Source organism: Magallana gigas, chromosome 5 (genome assembly GCF_963853765.1).
Source record: "Magallana gigas chromosome 5, xbMagGiga1.1, whole genome shotgun sequence".
In the NCBI taxonomy this organism is placed as follows: Eukaryota; Metazoa; Mollusca; class Bivalvia; order Ostreida; family Ostreidae; genus Magallana; species Magallana gigas.
The window spans coordinates 635,978-655,467 of NC_088857.1; the positions used below are offsets into that span (position 1 = coordinate 635,978).

The window sequence follows — 19,490 nt, forward strand, 5'->3', positions numbered from 1 at the left end:
CAGCTGCCATTAAATGTAGTAGTCAGTTAATGGCAGAGCATCAGTAACAGTGAATAAGAGGCAATAAAATCTTTTGTTGGCAACAGAAACCATACATTACCGTGACCTGGTTACATAATTCACAAGTGGTATTGATGAAGAAAGGTATATAGTATATGCCATTCTTCATCAGTACCAATTATGAATTATGTGATAAGCTCACCTTTTTACAGAGCATCTCTTCAATCACTTTTTTTTTAAAGGATTTTTTTGTTTTACTCTTTGGTTTTTTTTTTCTTAATACACATACGTAACATTAAAGAACAACTGAAATTGATTCAAGTATTAAAAAAGTCCAAACTTCTGATCATTGACACTCTGAGGTGTTTATTATTCTGAGAAATTGAATGAAAATTGATGTATGATACAGTCTGTCCCAAGATATTCATGCCACACATTTTCTTGAATTATTCTACATTGTAAAATACATCTGGGTGCAAACGATGTTCATTCAATAGTATGAAAAAATCCCAAGATTTCCTCTTTAAAACGTCTCCTCTAGCTTGTCAGGTTTCAATACACGGCTAAAAATTTAAAGTCTACTGGGATTTTGCATTGCAACAGACCTTGAAGATAATGTTGAAAATTTGTGCAACATGTTTTTAGTGACCTTTAATTGGATGATGTAAAGATGTAAAGATTTCCCATTTTAAATCATGTAAGAAATCTGTTCTTGTTCCTTTAAATTTTTTTGAGTGAAAAATTGATAATGTGTCAATGAAGATATCTTGGATATCTTTCCTTTCATCGATTTCAATTGCACTTCTCTCCCAGGTTTTTGTATTTTTATTAGTAATCGTCAATATGTGCTGCATAAATATCTTGGGACAGACTATACAGAGATGCAATTTGATCGATATCTTCAATCCAAATCTTCCGAAGGGTTGTAATGTTTCCAAGGAGAAATCTTGCAATTAATACAATGCCAAAACTATGATCATTCACCAGATTCTTTTACAATCTGGTGAATGATCCTAGTTTTGGCTTTAAGGTACCAATATCTATGAATATCATTAAATACAATAGCAAAATAAGAATCTAAAACATTATTGAACGAAGTATGATGTAAAATCTGACAACTCTAGTATGTCTTTGGGAATCAACAATGATCAAGGATTGAATATCAGAGAGGAGTCGAGATTTGTATGGTTGGACACATTTAATTATATTCAAGATAGTCAGGTTATTCCACAAGATTCTGTTTCCAGACTGTGATTCAAGACTTGTTATGCTCATGTATCCAAACATGGATTGAGTTTCAGTAACGTGGTCTCTAGGTGCTCAATAAAGCATGCAGGGTTTACTGGTAAATAATGCTGGACACTTTTACTTCTTGGACTTCAATTTGTGTTATTAAAAAAATTGTGTATTATATTTAAAAATTTAAATTGCCGCCTCGATCACTAGATCCCAATCCAGGCTGGTCAATCAGTTGTCATTGTAATCCAGTGATGAATTCATTATCAATGCATGCATTTTCTCTACAATGTGAAAATCCATGCATGTTTTAAATCTTTAATCCTTTCTGCTACTTTGCATTGATTTGTTTTTTATCACTAAGACCAGTTTTAGGTTGACCTTTTTGAAGTAATTTGCCTGTAAAACATTACAAATAACTTTTTTATAGTCAGATAAATTTGTGTTTATATATGTAGTCAGAAACACAAAGAGGCTAAGAGAAGAAAAAGATTAACTGGCAACAGTATCGTGTATCTTTGACCAATCATTGAATCTGATATGGTGGGGTATATATATGAAGTATGATACTCCATATATCTAATTTCTTTGTCCTTTTATTTCACAAAAAAATAATTGATCTGTTACATATCTTTTCTTTGATTCCATTTAAAGAATTTGACAAAGCAAAAAATGTTTAACCTAAGATAGGAATAGAAATGCCGCAGTCTTTTAACTAAACTGATATCACTGATAGACTTTAATTACTGCACTGAACACTTAATCCTCATTACATTCTACACACATTGACCCCATTTTACATGTAAAGGAAAGGCCTCTAACATGTCTAATGGAACACATATGTAAAGCAGTTGAGAACTGATCTATCTTATTTCTTATGTTTGGTGTATATATGGGCACAATATTGCTAATCTTAAAAATTTACTAATCAATTTCAAGTTGCACTAAGCTTCTATTTATCTACTTGCTAATCCAGTAGATAATTTGTTGAAATATCACTTACTGTAATTTTGAGAGGAGTATTTCCCCTTTAATTTTCCCTCTCTATTAATAGGAATGACTTCATTGTTTTTTTTAAAGAGAAGCCGGCCTTTCAAGAGATTTTGATGTGTGATTCAAATATAATTTTTAAGTTTTAAAGTGATTGTATAGATTTATTTCACGGTTGCATTTACAGGCAAGTAATAGTTTGGGATTACTTTCAGCAAATTAAAGTATTATCTTGTTTGTTCATCTACTGATGTCACATGTATTGAGCTTATTGTTTGAAAGTTACTCTAAATTTGTGTATGGTTTACCTATGGCTGTGGATCCTTTAATTTACAGCGTTTTATTAATTTACAGCGTTTTATTAATTTACAATGCATAATACTCAGATTATTGTAAAGAAACTAAAACTAGGCCTCTTGTGTCTTAAAATCTGTGTCTATTAACGGTCCCATTGTAAATAAATGGTCCTTTAGAATTAATGGCTGGTTGTCAACCGGATTCATCTAAGGAAATAATTAATATATGTCTTAAGTACAAATATATCTTGATGAATTTCCATTAGCGCCTATGCACAGTGATTTTCTTCATATGAACATAGGTGCCTGTTGCTCTTAAATTGGGGAAAAATCATTAAATTTTTGGTTAGCTGCAATAGTAATTACAGATATAGAAATTTGAGAGGGCTACATTATTGTAGCATTTCTTGGTTAATTGGAAAGAGTACATAATGAATAAGTTTTAATATAGATTATATTGATTTGTACAAATTTCATCCATTGAACATTGTAATGTTATGTATCTGCACTTCTCTTTTACTCTTTAAAATCATAAACATTTATTTGTTTGTTGGGTTTCCTTTGGCCAGAAAAGTTTTGATATGGGAAAGGTTCAGTTGAGAAAAAGTATGCAAGGGGAAAAGGACTGAAATTTGGACCTTTGAATTAACTGTAGAAAAATTACGAATTAAATGAAGTCTCAAATGATATTCCATTCACATGGATAAAAGCTAATTACAGTAGCATTAGAAATATTTTGATTGTGTCAGGGATCAGATATCAAGTCCTGGTATATTGCTGTTATTATGAGTACATCATTCCATTAGTTCCAGTGATATCATAAGTACATCATTCCATTAGTTCCAGTGACATCACACTATAAGTACATCATTCCATTAGTTCCAGTGACATCACACCGATTTTATGTTTTTAAAGGCCCTTTTCTTGGTGATGCAACTCAACAATACTCTACAAGTCTCGGATATGGTTTTTATTGCAATAATAGATGACCTTTAACCTGGAAATAACAGTTTTATTTATGATTATGTTTGACCTGATTTCCCTCTATGCCAGTGCTAGAGGACATAGGTTTGGATCGAGAGCCAGAGAATTTCCTCAATCATGTCCGGGGAGTTTTATAACCATCAGATTAATTATCAGATTTAATGATTAAAATCCTTGGGTGATGAAAATAAGGAATGAACTAGGAACCAGTGGTCGTTTTTATCCAGACTTGGAAGTGCACGGTTCTCAAGGTAGGCATGGGGCACTACACAGAGGTCACTGCACGTAGGAGGGGCAGGGACCTAGTGTAGTAGACGTGCACGGAACTGATATGGAATTACGGTATCAAAAGATGGTGACCCTGTAATGGTTCTGTTACATGCTAAGAGTTCTTGTCACATTTAAAAGTGCTGATTCAGGTTCATGCCTGGATTAATTAGTGGACGGTATAATAAGCGTATAATTAATAAGAGAAATTTGTCAGGATAAACTTCCTAGTATTTATTATCTGACATGACATGGAAACTAAATATATAGGGCTATTTATAGATGACAACTTCACACGATGTTTAAATGAAATGCCCCGGCTATACAGACTGGCATATTAAAAATTGCAAAGCCATCAGAATTGATTTTTACTTTTATGTTGATTTCATGCTGAGAGAGTCAGCTATCAACCCTCCATTTAGAAACTGTTTTTGTCCTGGGTGACTGTTTTTGTCCTGGCACATGTAGTTTAGGATTGTCAGTTAAAAGTACGTAAGGTTTAAACATATTCGGTTTTACACCTGTGTGAACTGCAGGAGGGAGGTTTAACATTGGTTGATCGTAACATGACACTTTCCACTCTCTGTATTTCAGATGCTGTCTGGTTGACACTGAGAACAGATTAAGCAGGGGACTGTCTTTCACATTTTATGTGTGTGTGGGGTTGATATCAAACTAATACAGAGAAACTCTAGAGCTGTGACAGAGGGACAGCAGACTAAGCCTGACCGGGGTAGCTGAGCATCACCATCAGAGGGCGGTCAGCGAGGAATGGATAAAGTCCATGACACGGTAGCCTGGTATCAGAAACAGGTCAGAGTTTTCACAAAATAATCTCTAAAAAATACCCAGTAAAAAGTTCAGCCTGTATGACATTTACTTTATAAACTACTCAATAAAGAGATTTTCCTTGATATATATTTTGTACTTATGGTGCAGGTTAGTTCATCTGATTTGAGAGCTTAATGTACATATATACCATTTATCCAATCTTAGATAAGCTTCTAAATTTGACATTTTTAACTTCCTCTCCAGAACCCCTGATCTAATCTCAACAAAGCTGTGCTCAAGTTATCCTTGCATGAATAAAATAAAGTGCTCTCAAATCTATAAATTAAGTAGATGGTCTTTCAAAGGGGAGGTTATTAAGAAAAAAAATGAATTAGGTTAGTTAAAGATTGCTTTTTAAGAACTAACTAGCAATTGATAGCAAAACTTTTCCCAGGTAAATTACTTTCTATATGTTTGTTATATGTTAGATTAATTTGTTTACTTAAAACCATTATCTCCCTGTGAATCAGGAAAGGTAAAAAAGGTTCAGTGTTCATTTTGTAAATACATAGAAACTTTCAAATTTGGAATCTGACTTGTATTTCATGTCTTTCCGAATGTACCATAAAGTTAATTCATATGACCATGTGTTGTGATTTTCTGTAGTTTTAATATTTGTCCATAGGCAATGCAACTCTTGCCTGTTTTGTGGAGAGAGTTGGTCTAAAAAGGCAGAGTGCTTTGTTATGAAAAAATTAATGCAATACACAATGATTCAGGCTACTTTATTGACATTTTGTCAAGTTATGTAAACAAGAGAACTATGAGAAAGTCTTACATGTCAGAATTGATAGAAATTTATCCAATGTCTTTATTAATATTAACTCAGATTTATACTGCGCTCTCTGTTCTAATTACATTGTTATGACTAAATGTATAAGACAGACGATTGAACAGAAGATAAATACTTGTTTAAATATAATCTTTCCAGTTTATAGTCTGTTGTCTTTTGAAAATTTATTATACATGCATTCTCTCTCTCTCTCTCTCTCTCTCTCTCTCTCTCTCTCTCTCTCTCTCTCTCTCTCTCTCTCATATTGTTAGTTAACTGTTACCTGTGTTAAGTCATTATTAAAGTCTTGTTTTCCTTTGTAACAATCATGTATAAAAATCTGTAGATTCGTTTTTCTGGCAGATTCCCCAGTTTTCTGTTCAATAAATTTAATTGTTTCATTTTCCTTTTGGAATGGAAATTTCTCTTTCCTTGTGAGTTTAGCTTTGATTTAGAAGAGATTTAATTTCAGAAGATGTTTGACTTGAAGGAAGATGTTGTATCTTTTCAGATTGGGTCGTATGACAGACAACTTTGGGAGCAGTCTGTAGAATCACGAGTACTACAGGTGAGGGTGAACTTATACAGTAACCATGTTAAAAGTGGTGTTCGGGGTATAATGAAGTGTAGATCTATGTGCATATTATGCTGGAAGTTTTGATGTGAGGATTTTTTGGCAGTTATTTTTTTGTGTATTTAATGCATACCTTGCCATGCAGTATGTGTAGCATTGTCAAGTAATGGTGGAGCTTGGGTATGTGAGCTTGCTCACTTTTTCTTTCATTAACTGTATGGTACACATATAGACTTGTCACACTAACCCTCTTTCCTTGGATCTTTCAGGGAATACAGTATGCACCCAGAAGAAATGTAAAGTTAAAGACAGAATTGATTGATGTTGATTTAGTAAGAGGTAAGAGTGAGAGAGAGAGAGATTTGTCTATTGATGAATTTGTGAAAAAAGATGACATAAAAACATGTATATTTATCCTAATTCATTTGGACAAATGTGGTGATTTTCTTTCAATGCCAAGAGAGATTGGTAAATTATCAAGAGAATATTTAATGCCTGTTTATTTCAATTGTTTAAATAGGTTCAACCTTTTCCAAAGCAAAGCCCCAAGTGTCTTGGACTTATATTGCTCACAAGGCAGTATGCAGGGTTGTGTTTTATCCCCTTTGTTATCGATGGTAAGTTCCACAAAGTAATATTATTTAAATATTGGACATTATGTCCTTCAATACTAGTTCATATAAATATATTTATGTCAGGGAAAAAACTCACAAAATAACAAGAAATAAAGCATTACGTTTTCCTCATCCTGTATGACTTGGGTTTTATATACAGGAAAACTATTATAGGTCGCATTTGTTTTTATTTACTTATTTGTTGTTCTATATGGATTGTTGTCAATTGACAATTTGGCTTTTGATATGACTCTCATTGTATCATTATGTTGAATACTTGTAGAGTCATCAAGTGAAATGTTGTTTGTATTATTATACAGTTTGTATAACTGTAGGTAGAGCCATTGTTATCCTAAAAGTATATGATTTGTATTGCTGGTGGAACCATCATTATAGAATAAGAATATGGTTTATTTTATGGGTGGTGCCATTAGAACTATAAGTATAAGGTCATATTGTAAGTGATGTTATCATCCCTATATAAGTATTTGGTTTATATTGTAGGTAGAGCCATTATCATACTAGAAGAAAAAGGTTTATTTTGTAAGGGATGTCCTTGTCACTATAAGTATACGGTTTGTTTTGTAGGTGGCGGCAGCAGGTGACGTTCCGTTTCTGGTTCTTTCTCCTCATCATGTACATCCTCCAGGTCTCCACCATCATAGTCTTCATCCGCAATGTCGGTGACAGCATCACCAAACACGTAAGTTGTGTCGTATAATATGTAGATGACAGCATCACCAGACACGAAAGTTGTGTCGTATAATATGTCGGTGACAGCATCACCAAACACGAAAGTTGTGTCGTATAATATGTCGGTGACAGCATCACCAAACACGTAAGTTTTGTCGTATAGTATGTAGATGATAGCATCACCAAACACTTAAGTTGTGTCGTATAATATGTAGATGACAGCATCAACAAACACGTAAGTTGTGTCGTATAATATGTAGATGACAGCATCAACAAACACGTAAGTTGTGTCGTATAATATGTCGGTGACAGCATCACCAAACACGAAAGTTGTGTCGTATAATATGTAGATGACAGCATCAACAAACACGTAAGTTGTGTCGTATAATATGTCGGTGACAGCATCACCAAACACGAAAGTTGTGTCGTATAATATGTCGGTGACAGCATCACCAGACACGTAAGTTTTGTCGTATAATATGTCGGTGACAGCATCACCAAACACGAAAGTTGTGTCGTATAATATGTCGGTGACAGCATCACCAAACACGAAAGTTGTGTCGTATAATATGTCGGTGACAGCATCACCAAACACGAAAGTTGTGTCGTATAATATGTCGGTGACAGCATCACCAAACACGAAAGTTGTGTCGTATAATATGTCGGTGACAGCATCACCAAACACTTAAGTTGTGTCGTATAATATGTAGATGACAGCATCAACAAACACGTAAGTTGTGTCATATAATATGTCGGTGAAAGCATCACTAAACACGTAAGTTGTGTCAAATTTTTAGCCAGAAGGTTATCTTTTATTACAATGTATTTACATTTGATGTACAGTTTTATATTATACACAAATGATGAAAACTTTCAATACATATTTTTTGTATTGGGAATTTTCAATGCAGTTTTAATGTCTTCCTGTGCATTTAGCCATTACTACCTTGTGAGATGTTTCTGAGTTCTGTTTACTGGAGATTTACGGTTAATTGTTTTATGTGTCCCCAGGAGATGAGCCTGACCCTGGTTATGATTCCGTCCATCCTGATGTTGCTCCTGGGGGTGGTTCACTCACACACAGTGGCCTCCCATGTCTCTCACCGCCCCCCGCACAGAGATGGAAAAAACAGGTGGGTGTAGAACATGTATCACAGAGAGGGCAAAAACAGTTTGGTGTATCACAGAGAGGGCAAAAACAGTTGGGTGTGTCACAGAGAGGGCAAAAAACAGTTGGGTGTATCACAGAGAGGGCAAAAAACAGTTTGTATATCACAGAGAGGGCAAAAAACATTTGGGTATATAACAGAGAGGGCAAAAACAGTTGAGTGCATCACAGAGGGTACAAAAAAAAGTTTGTGTATAGCAAAAAGGTGAAAACAAGTGAGATAGAACATGTATCACAGATTAAAAATCAGCTGTGCAGAGAACTAATACAATTCCTGTAAGCCAACATTTATTTGCGTGAAAGAAATTTTCATGAGGTTTGCAAGAACCTCCTTATAGCGAATTTTTCTCATTTCATGATAATCCACATCTCTATAGCGAATATAAATCTCTTGGAAGGAGTTTATCTCCTGTTAATCGCAAAATAAAGTTGTCGCGAATAATAGTTGCCAATGGCAACAGCACTAGGTTTAGAACTATCAAAGAGAGGGCGAAAACAGATGGGTGTATATTTATCAAGGAGAGGGCAAAAACAGATGGGTTTAGAACAAGAACAGAGAGGGCAAAAGCAGGTGAGTGTATATTTATCAAAGAGAGGGCAAAAACAGATGGGTTTAGAACAAGAACAGAGAGGGGGGGGGGAGGTTGATGTGGAACATTGAGGGCAAAAGCAGATGGATGTAATTAAAGAGAGGGCAAAAACAGATGGATGTAATTAAAGAGAGGGCAAAAACGTGGATGTAATTAAAGAGAGGGCAAAAACAGATGGATGTATTTAAAGACAGGGCAAAAACAGGTGGATGTAATTAAAGAGAGGGCAAAACAAGTGGGTTTTGAACAATATAGAGAGAGGGGGCAAAAACAGGTGGATGTATATCAAAGAAAGGGCAAAAACAGGTGGGTACAGAACAATCACATGGAAAGGGCCAAAAAGGGGGGACATGGTATAAATAAAAATATCAATGAAGGAAATTGTGTAGAACAAGGCACCGAGTAGATGGATATGAGTTTAATAAGAACATCAAAATTGGCTCCCTTTGTATTGGCGCTATTGACCTGGACTGCGTTTTACAAAAGAACTTACGACAAAGTCGTAATTATTTTCAGTCTCATGGAATAATCTTAAATGAAGAAAACTTAGACAAAACCAATTATATTCAACCATTCATATATCCATAGTTAAATTTCACAGCAATGAGAATAAAATATTGATAAGTTTGTGATTAATTAACATTCATTAATTTGGTCGTAAGTCGTAAGTTCTTTTGTAAAACGCAGCCCTGCTTCTTACCTGTAGTTTATGAATTGAATTTTCTCTATCCTAGGGATGGCAAAAGAAGTCGAAGAAATACCTTCAGAAGTAACTCTACTTGTGGGGTCAGTAGTTCAGAACAGGCAGGTCAAAGGTCATCAGAACCCAGCAAAGAGAGTGTCATTCAAGCGGACAGAAATCTGAAGGTTGGGGAACCGTCCCTCAGCATGGGGGATAAGAAATCCCCACTAGAGTCCAAGTCTGTCAGCTGGAGCAACAGTGATAATAAGTGCAGATCTAGTCCAGGAAAATTGTCCCAAAAATCTAGTCAAGAAAGCGACTCAGGGCCAGAAATGGAAAGAGAAAGGAAGAGGAAAGCCAGCACTGAAGAGTTCCAATCCAAGAAAGACAATCCATCTATTCCAATGGAATGTCAGGGAGCAAGTAGCACTGAGGGTATTCACACCAGTGCTAGCGCAGTGGATATTCTCTCAGCAGACAACATAGCCATTGAAAAACTTGAGGGTGAAATTGCATTTCATTTGGAGACACCACTTACAACAGATGGCCAGATAGTCATGCTCAATTCGGAGGGGGATGTTGACTACGAATTGACAGAAACACTCAATCCAGAAAACAGTATCAGAAAACGAGAAGAGGGAAGTGAAGAAGAAAAGAAAAGACAAAGTCCACCAAAGATAGAGAAGAGCTCCAGCTCCAGTGACTTTCGTGGGGAGATAAGTGAGGGGGAGGAAACTAAGCCCCCCGGCCCCCGGGTAGATCAACTCTCACCTACCTACAGCAAGGATCTGAAAAAGGAGTCAGAGTCAGACTCGGAGAGGGCCGAATCTGACCTGGATGTCAGGACTTTCCAGGGTGTGAGACGACGTAAAACTCGGCTTGACGACAGCAGTGAATCCGGGGCGTCATATTGTCGACCCCGACGTCAGACTAAGGATAGCAAGACCAACAGGAAGGAGCGGGAGCTTTCACCAAATCTGGAGAGAGATGACTGTAACAAGGTTTGTTATAACATTTTCTGTCATATAAAGTTTGGCATTATTAGCTATGATTTTTAGAATAATTGATAACATCTGTCATTGGATTAACTCTGATATATAAAGTTTGGCGTTAATGATTATGAGTTTTTCATAATTTAAATGTATTAAAATGTACACAGATTTAGCATTCCTTGTTCCAATGGGCAAAATTTTATAGGCTGAAATAGCCTTTTAGAATCACCATTTTACAAAGGAATTCATATGTCATATTGAGAGTTGCCTCTTATCAAATTTCAAGGTAATCTGTTCACCTTAAATGTTTATACATGTATATAAAACATATATATATATATATATATTTATTTGAATTTTTCATCTCCTTTTTTGAAAAAGCTAAAGAAATTTTACTGTGACTGTTTACAAAAATTAATTTATGCTTGAATTCTTTATGACAGAAATCTGTGAACTGTCATTTTCAGGGTACGGTCAGTTCTGAGGAGTGGGAGGACAGAGTCCAATCAGACGTTACCACCTCCACTTACTCCACCAGCTCGGACAGCGATCTCACTGAGAACGAGATACAGGCCGAGTTCTCGGAGGGAAGCCTCTCTTCCAAGAGCATCAATGTGAACTCGGGGGCGTTACCGCCGGAGAGCGCGGAACGCCAAGGCAGTAGTCAACATGTAATAAATCTACTACAACCTGTATGTATCACTCGCTATCATATCTGTTTCCATGGCAACAGGCTCTCTGCTCTGCACTTTGAAAAACTTAACTTAAAACTGTTTAAAAAAAGAATACTGTTAACAAATTTTTCTTATTTTGTTCATTTTGGACCGAATGATCATCAGTTGTAAATGTATTGAAAGATGTCAACAGTTTCTGCTGACGACTACTTGACTCTTTCATTTTAAACGCTTTTATAATGCGTAAGAAAAACTTCTCTATGAATAATGATCATCAGTGTAGATTTGGGCAGGGAATCTGTTGCTGTCTTATTTTGGCTGTGTGAACTGTTTTTTTTAAGGCTGTGATATAACTAGGTATGAGACTTTACTACGAGGGCTAGCATGGGTCTGTGTTCTTACTAGGAATTAACCAACAGTATTAAGCTTGAGAGCATATTAACAGTGACATCTCATTCATTGTGGAAATACATGGACAGATGTTGAGAAATTATTATATTTTTTCTTTCTTTATGTATGCAATGCATGATGAAGGATATATTCATTTGGTACACTCAGTGTAAATTTCATCGCAATATTTTTTAATCTTAATTTCAAGTTGAGTTTTTAAAACTGACATGCCTGCCCATTAAAGTTTGCAAATATAGTTATATATGCTTATATGATTTCTAATTATGATGAATTTCATTATTTCATTTATTTTGATTTTAAAATATAGGAAATCTCCTTTTTAAGAGTTCTCTGAAATAGGTAAAAATAAAGTAGCTGATCTCTTGTGGTCAGACTTTAGCCTCCTATATGTATATATAGAACTTGAGTAGATATTCAATGTCTCTGTGTTTCTGTAGACAAATAACATCTTGTTAGTTCTACTTAATATCAAAAGGATCTTTAATAGGACCAATTTACTGTTATTTATAAATTGATAAATAAATTGAGAAAGTCCTTTCATTTCTTATTATAAATAATGTTATGTGTATTAAATGAATCTTTAAGCTTAAAAGCCAGTAACTAAGCTTATACAACACTGTACATGTCCTTGTATAGAGATGTTGGATGACGTTACATCAGCGCGGACACACACTGACTCTCTGACTGTTACATGTCTTCTACTTTCTGTTTCAGCCCACAAGCTGCTCTGGCCTAGGTCACCACACACCCCCAGATAAAGGTTGGTAACTTATATGATTATTGAACTTTTTAGTAAACTTAGTTTATATTTGTCCATAATTACAGTTATCATCTCTTAGCTATAGGTTAAGGTCGAGGTCTTATTAATGATTCCATAGTGTATTTTTGACAGTGAACTGTCGATATTTGGTTCTATTCTGTCAGTGAGCTGTCAGTGGTTGTACTTTGACAGTAAATTGTCAGTGTTTTTTATTTGACAGTGAGCTGTCTGATCTGGGAGGGCAGTGAGGTGAAGAAAGTCGAACTGACGGGGATTGACATCGGGTGGACGATCATCGAGAAGGTGGACAACATTCCGGAGAGCTCCGACTATATTTGGATCGGACTGGTCTTTTCTCTGATCATCGGGTGTATCCCCATCTTCTTCAAGATCTATCACACCAAGGAATTCTTCAGTCTTCTCAACCTGCATGCTTTGGTTGACCTCCTCTGGAGCCTAAACGCTGATTCCTGGAGGTCTGTTACACAACATAACAAATCAAGATCAGCAGAACGTACAGTGTAGTTACTATGAGCTATGTCTTAAACCTTCATACACAGATAAATATTGTCCAACTGATGTAGACAAGCTGGAATAGATATGTATACATAGTAATGTAAAGCATTATATTCTTTATTCTCATGCACATAATAATAACAGCAATTTCAGTCTTTATTCATAAGGACAATATGTAAATATGTGAAGTCTGACAGTCATGTTTTCTCAGGATTCCTTGTGATTGTTTTGTTTTTCCTGCTTTCAGATTTAACTTGATCCTTGCCAATGGTGTAATACAGAGATTCGCTCTCAGCTGTATCTTCTTCTTTCTTCTCTCTGTAGCCGATAGAACCTTCAAACAAGTAAGTGTATGAAGGTCATAGGGTCATTCCCATTGGCTCATTTAAATCAAAGGTTTTGAACAGATGGACTAATATTTCCTTCATGGATGAATCCCAAGAAAAGATATGTGCTTCATGTGATTTTCAGAGGTTACTTTATGCCTTGTTTTTGTGATTTTCAGAGGTTACTTTATGCCTTGTTTTTGTGATTTTCAGAGGTTACTTTATGCCTATTTTTGTGATTTTCAGAGGTTACTTTATGCCTATTTATTTTAATTTTCAGAGGTTACTTTATGCCAAACACTTCTGTTACCTGACTTCGTCGAGACGAGCCCGTAAGTTTGACATGCCTCATTTCCGTCTAAACAAAGTCAGAAACATCAAGACCTGGCTCTCTCTCAGATCCTACTTAAAGGTATTTATCACCTGTAGTTCACAAGTTTCATGTCGATTGGACAAAGCTACAAAAATCAATGAGAAAAATGATTTAACAATTTTGTGCTTTTATAGCAAATAATTGAAACCAGCCTATTATGTGAGTACTGTAATACTGAAAGATTTTGTCAGAAATTAAATTTTCATTATTGACATTCAGCCAGAGTATAGACTTTTATTTAACTTCATGTATTTCTTTTTTATTATGTACCTTTATTATCTACTTTGTAAAGAGTTGTCTGTGTGTATTGTATGGACACTATAACTTGTTCTGATACCTGCAGAAACGTGGCCCCCAGAGGTCAGTGGATGTGATCGTTTCCTCATCCTTTATGACCACTATCATCATCCTTACCCTGATGTGTGTGCAGGTCAGTAGTCATAGTAACAGCCATTTAAAAGCTGTCATTGAGATCAATTTTTAGTCTCACTGTCAATCAGGGCACTAAGTAGATTAATCTGACAGTGTCAAAAAATGTAACAGAAACTGGGGATTGTTATCTTGGTCTATTTATAGCTCCTGAAGGACACGGACACTTACCTGGACTTCCTGTGTAACTGGGAGCTGCTGGTTTGGTGCATGGCACTGGGGGTGTACCTGATGAGGTTCATGACCCTTGGCCTCAAGATCAACAAGAAGTACCGTAACCTTTCTGTACTGATCACGGAGCAGATCAACCTGTACCTTCAGATGGAGCAGAAGCCTCACAAGAAGGAGGAGCTGATGGTGGCCAACAATGTCCTCAAGTTGGCTGAGGACCTCCTCAAGGTCAGTCAGGACCTCTAGTAATGAAAACCTCAGAGTATAGTCAGAGCATGGTGACCTCAGAATCTTGTTATGAGGAACTCAGACTTGACTTATGTGGGACCTCAAAGTTGAATTATGAGTCCTCAGTTGTAGTTTGAATTACACACTATCCATATTTTGAATGAGATAACTGCACACCTTGTTGTGTGATGCCATAGATGCTAATTGCTAATACTTGTATGAAATGAACATGTTTTCAAATCACATTTATTTATTTTATGTGTTTATGTTACAAAATACAAGTAAAGGTTGATAATTTTTAATGAATAGAACAAAAGCAAATATTTCACAAGTTTAACCCTTAACTCATTATTTTATACAATAACTGTTTGTTTAATTTTTTTTCTAGGAACTGGAAAGTCCCTTCAAAATTTCAGGAGTGTCTGCCAACCCCGTTCTGTACAATATTGTCAAGGTCGTAGTCCTTTCTGCGTTCTCTGCCGTTCTGACTGAAATCTGTGGCTTCAAACTGAAGCTCTACAAAATCAAACTGAAAGGCTAGCTTGATGCCTGCCTGTCAGTATTAGCCAATAACAAATGGATGGCGGTCAACGGTTAACACCGACGAACAGAAAGTCAGCATCAAGCTGTAGTATTTCTTTGTAGTCAGGGAGTGATTTTAATTTATTTTTTATTTGATGACCTGAGAAAGTTTTGAATTTTATTGTTCTTGTTTTTATTTGAGTCCTTCTGAAATCCTTAGAGTGAGAGTCAAAAATGGTCAGTATCTTAGCATGTACTTAGTGAACTTTGTAAATAGGCTTTTGGAATTTTAATGATCAAATGCTCAGATTTATGAATAGAGTTTTATTCTATTTAGTAGTTTGCAGTATTTTTGTAGTGATTTATCAAAGAGGTTTACCATTTCCATTCTATTGACTGACTGATTGAACTAGTGAGGCATGATTGAAGCCGCTTCTAATGCTCAGTCTCTCTAGATCCGGTCACCATTGCAATACTTAGGATGCCAAATTATTTTCTCCTGTTCCGAGTGTGCTGTTCTTGCCCCTATTGTGTGGGATGGTAGGAACGTTATGTTTTATTTAATTATTCTTGATTGATACAGATTTTAAAGGTTGTAGCAAACATTTTGCCTTAGTAATAATGGTGTTCAAACGGTCTACTTAATATCGACAGTCATCTGCATTGTACTGTGTACTTTTAATATTTCCATGTAATCTATTCCTTTGTTTACTTTGTTTTTAAACTATGTAATCTTTCAATGGCTCATATTTGGTATTTCCTTCCTTATATATATGTACACATCCTGATTTAATTTTTATCAGACCCTTTTATCTTGTAAATTATATATCTTAAATAAGCAGAATTTGTAGTATGAATTTGAGCATGTGTTAAATTGTTATTGCAAGTTATCAATGGGAATAGGAGGCTTTGACCTTGAACTTTTGAACTTTTTTTGTACATAGTATAATTACATATACCATACATGTGGACTATAGTATATTTGTGATATCTAAATGATGCTACAGCCATCAAATCAGAGATCACAAAATATTTATCTAAACAATCACAATGGAACTACTTTTTGCTTGGAGTTAAACAACTTAATTTTTAACGATATACATTTAGAAAGAGTTGATGAATGTTCAGAGTGAAAATAGTTGTTGGTTTTGAGTCTGTTGTGGCAGTATGTAAATTCTGTGTGAAAGTACTAGTTAATTTGTTGGATTTTATGATTGTATTCATCACTGTTATAAAATTTATACAGTTTATGTACAGTATATTTATTGTGTATTTTTTATGTTATGAAAGCGAAGCATAATGACATTTAATTTCAGTGTTTTTAGTGTCTGTGTAATAAGTGTATATTCTTCACTATATATTAAGACCCATCCAATAATTCTAAAAAAAAAATTAGTTTCCTTTTCCATTTATTCAGTGTTGTTACATCCGTCATTATTATTTAATCCTGACCAGCGTATGATTTGGCTTTTGAAACTAAACCAGTTGCTTTTTACTTGTAATGATTATTATAAGGTTCAGTTAGACATTTGAATTAGGGTACAATTCTGTGCTTTCATCATTGCCCAGTATATGTGGTGTATTCCATTGTCTGAGTTCCGTGCTGTCTGTCAACACATTACCATTCTTTGTTGTGTACTTAATCTCTGTGTTTCAGCATTTCTCCAAGTCTTATGAAGATCATGATCTGGTTTTGCTGTTTTAAGTGGTAAATAATTATTGTTTTGATATTGTTGTTTTAATCTTTTAATTTTCTAGAGAAATATTTTTTCTTTAGCATTAATCCCCATCATTTTGATATAAATAAACCGGTTAAACACAACAATGAAATGTTGCAGAAGTTAAGGAGTGAGATCAAAACATTCTATGCTGATAATTGATGGCTTGAATTTTCCATACATGTAGAGACAAACTTTTAAACACTAACAAATAATTGTAGCGTGTATAAATTTAAAAGATGTTAAGAGATTGGGATCAGATATTTATTTAAAAATGTGTAAATTTTCTCTTCAATTACTCTTCAATTTGGGTGATTTGGTATTGAAATTTATGTACAAAGTGAACCAAAATTATCACCTTACCAAAAACAACCTGCTGTATGTTACCCTTAAGGTTGAGTACAATGCACCATGTGCCATATTCCATTGCTATTGCTGTAGAAAGAAACAAATGAAAACAGGTAAAGGACCAATGAATCTGACTCTACCAAACTATGGTAATCTTCAACTCATTGTTTTATTGATATCAGACATTGGTCTTTTGATCTCATACCTAATTAAATGGAGTCACTTACGGTATCCACGAAACACAATATTCTGCTCACAGATCTTGTGTATAATACTGCATTAAATTAATTCATCTTTAATCAGCATCCATCATAACTTATTTGTACTGGACACAGAAATACCCTCAGAGAACGTATTGGACACTTTTATAGCAGTTTCACTCACACTATAAGTGAAACTGCTAAAAAAATGTACAATGCATTATTATACAGCCACTGATGAAGGTTCATGGTGTAAGGGGTATAACTCTACAACAGCTCTAACAATCTGCAAAGATTATAAAGGACCATTCAGTTATCACCACATTTCAGATTTTTTTTAGTTTTTACACTGTCCCAAGGACTGACTATTGTATATTGTACTTGTTTTGTGTGTTGAAAATAAATGTTACTCTATTTTGAATTTGCTTGTTTCTTATTCATTAAAAAAAAAGAAACAATTGTAAATCTTTAGGATAATAACGGTATAACCATCAAATATGATATGATAGTTTTGGTGCCTTCTTTGACAAACAGTTGAAAAGTTGAGAGTACGTAATGGGAATGGAGTAAACATGACTGACTACTGACCAGAGCAGGATTGGAACCACTATTTAAATATGTTTTGAGAGATAAATTGTTCTCATCTAGTTTCCATGTTTGCCTACAATTCAGATTCTGGTTTCCTGCATACAGCTGTGCCATGATCTCAAGTACCTTTAATCCTTACTTTCTCTGAAACTCTGCATGGGTGTTATGCACAATACTTGTTAGGTAATAAAAGTTCCCCATGACATGCGCACATGTATAACACACAGTTGATTTACATATCCCACAGGTTTGGTATAGATAGGTTTAGTTTGATTACTACTGGCACAGTTTTCTGTAACCAAAGATTACCTCATTTAAGTGATAGTGGAAAAATTGAAATATGACAATGCAAAGTCTCTGTTGAGATTTTTTATAAAAAATGGTAAAGTGACCAAATATCATAACAAATAGAAATATATTGAGCTATATACATAGACGCTGCATATCCATGTGGATAGCTAAGAGATAGATCTGCTGAGTGATTATGCAGCAGATCATGAGTTTGATTGCAACATACTTATACAGTATACATGTTGATTCTTCCCTTTCAACGTCATTGACTTTGGAAGTACAAAACGAGGCAAACATTTACTAATAATGAAACAATTTATTTAATGACAATAAATAAATCAACAAATTCCACAATAAAATTTAAATGACTTATGAACTTAAATAATATAGCACAACTTCATCTTAATCTTTACACAGTTTTATATACAATGTCTTATTTTGTGAGACAAGACCATCACATGATGCAACATCTGGCAGAATCCAATTTGATCACCGTCCACACATACTTATGTCCCTTGTTGCAATCCTCCACAGTCCATGAGACACATCACTGATGACGAATATAAAAAACATCCAGAAAGGAACCATGGCATAATACATGGATATTTCTTCGTTATAGTACTCCAGCTTCATGCACAGAATAACTTGGAATGACATTTTTAACAGAACGAAACTCATGTAGCACACTTTCCGCGTCATTGAGACTTGTCCCGAGTTGTATCGATTCTTACACTGTGCGATCATTTTAAACGTGATGTAGATAACAATGACGGCATCAAAGATCCACATCGGAATAAAAACCAGGAACCAATTCCATTTCACTTTCTTGTCCAGCTTCAGAGCAAGAAGTATCAAAAACGCAAGTAGGCTGAAACAAGTAAACAGAGATCGGTGTAAAATTGCCATTGTTAACAGCCTTTTACCAGTCTCTACAATATCTAGAACTGCTCACATTTTCCAGGTTACAGATCATTTTTGAGTAGGCTATCTGAAATTTTTTGTTTTTATCTATGTATAGAAAAAGCTTTGAAAATCTGGTAAGAAATATATGATGTTTAAGTGCTTTGGTGACTAAGATCTTAAGTTATAAATGCAAAAACCCAAAATGAAGACACAAAAGATATCCGTAAAGGTTCGATTTATGCGGAGACTCAACCCCTTTCCATTTTTTAACTAAAATTATCCACTGACTCTTTTTATTTCTACACTTAAAACAACTAACCATGACCAAACAATTCATAAATAA

General features: G+C 34.9%; 1 protein-coding gene across 8 annotated transcripts in view; it reads left to right on the forward strand.

The window, feature by feature from the left end:
• The window catches only part of LOC105320530 (protein PHTF2), a 21,681-nt gene extending 3,895 nt beyond the window's left edge, over positions 1-17,786 (forward strand). For 2 of the 8 annotated variants that reach the window (XM_066085636.1, XM_066085634.1), the window contains exons 2-16: positions 4,368-4,586; positions 5,888-5,944; positions 6,220-6,289; positions 6,471-6,567; positions 7,153-7,267; positions 8,269-8,390; positions 9,750-10,698; positions 11,133-11,381; positions 12,489-12,534; positions 12,755-13,010; positions 13,298-13,394; positions 13,657-13,788; positions 14,093-14,179; positions 14,326-14,577; positions 14,966-17,786. In XM_066085636.1, coding sequence (XP_065941708.1) covers positions 4,545-4,586; positions 5,888-5,944; positions 6,220-6,289; positions 6,471-6,567; positions 7,153-7,267; positions 8,269-8,390; positions 9,750-10,698; positions 11,133-11,381; positions 12,489-12,534; positions 12,755-13,010; positions 13,298-13,394; positions 13,657-13,788; positions 14,093-14,179; positions 14,326-14,577; positions 14,966-15,118 — 2,724 coding nt within the window. In that variant the 5' untranslated portion in view covers positions 4,368-4,544 and the 3' untranslated portion in view covers positions 15,119-17,786. Of the gene's footprint in view, positions 1-2,388; positions 2,414-3,600; positions 3,758-4,238; positions 4,262-4,367; positions 4,587-5,887; positions 5,945-6,219; positions 6,290-6,470; positions 6,568-7,152; positions 7,268-7,913; positions 7,943-8,268; positions 8,391-9,749; positions 10,699-11,132; positions 11,382-12,488; positions 12,535-12,754; positions 13,011-13,297; positions 13,395-13,656; positions 13,789-14,092; positions 14,180-14,325; positions 14,578-14,965 lie in introns of those variants that run through there. The other 6 variants (XM_066085637.1, XM_066085635.1, XM_066085638.1 and 3 more) reach the window with 6 other exon arrangements.
• The last annotated feature ends 1,704 nt before the right edge of the window (positions 17,787-19,490 follow it).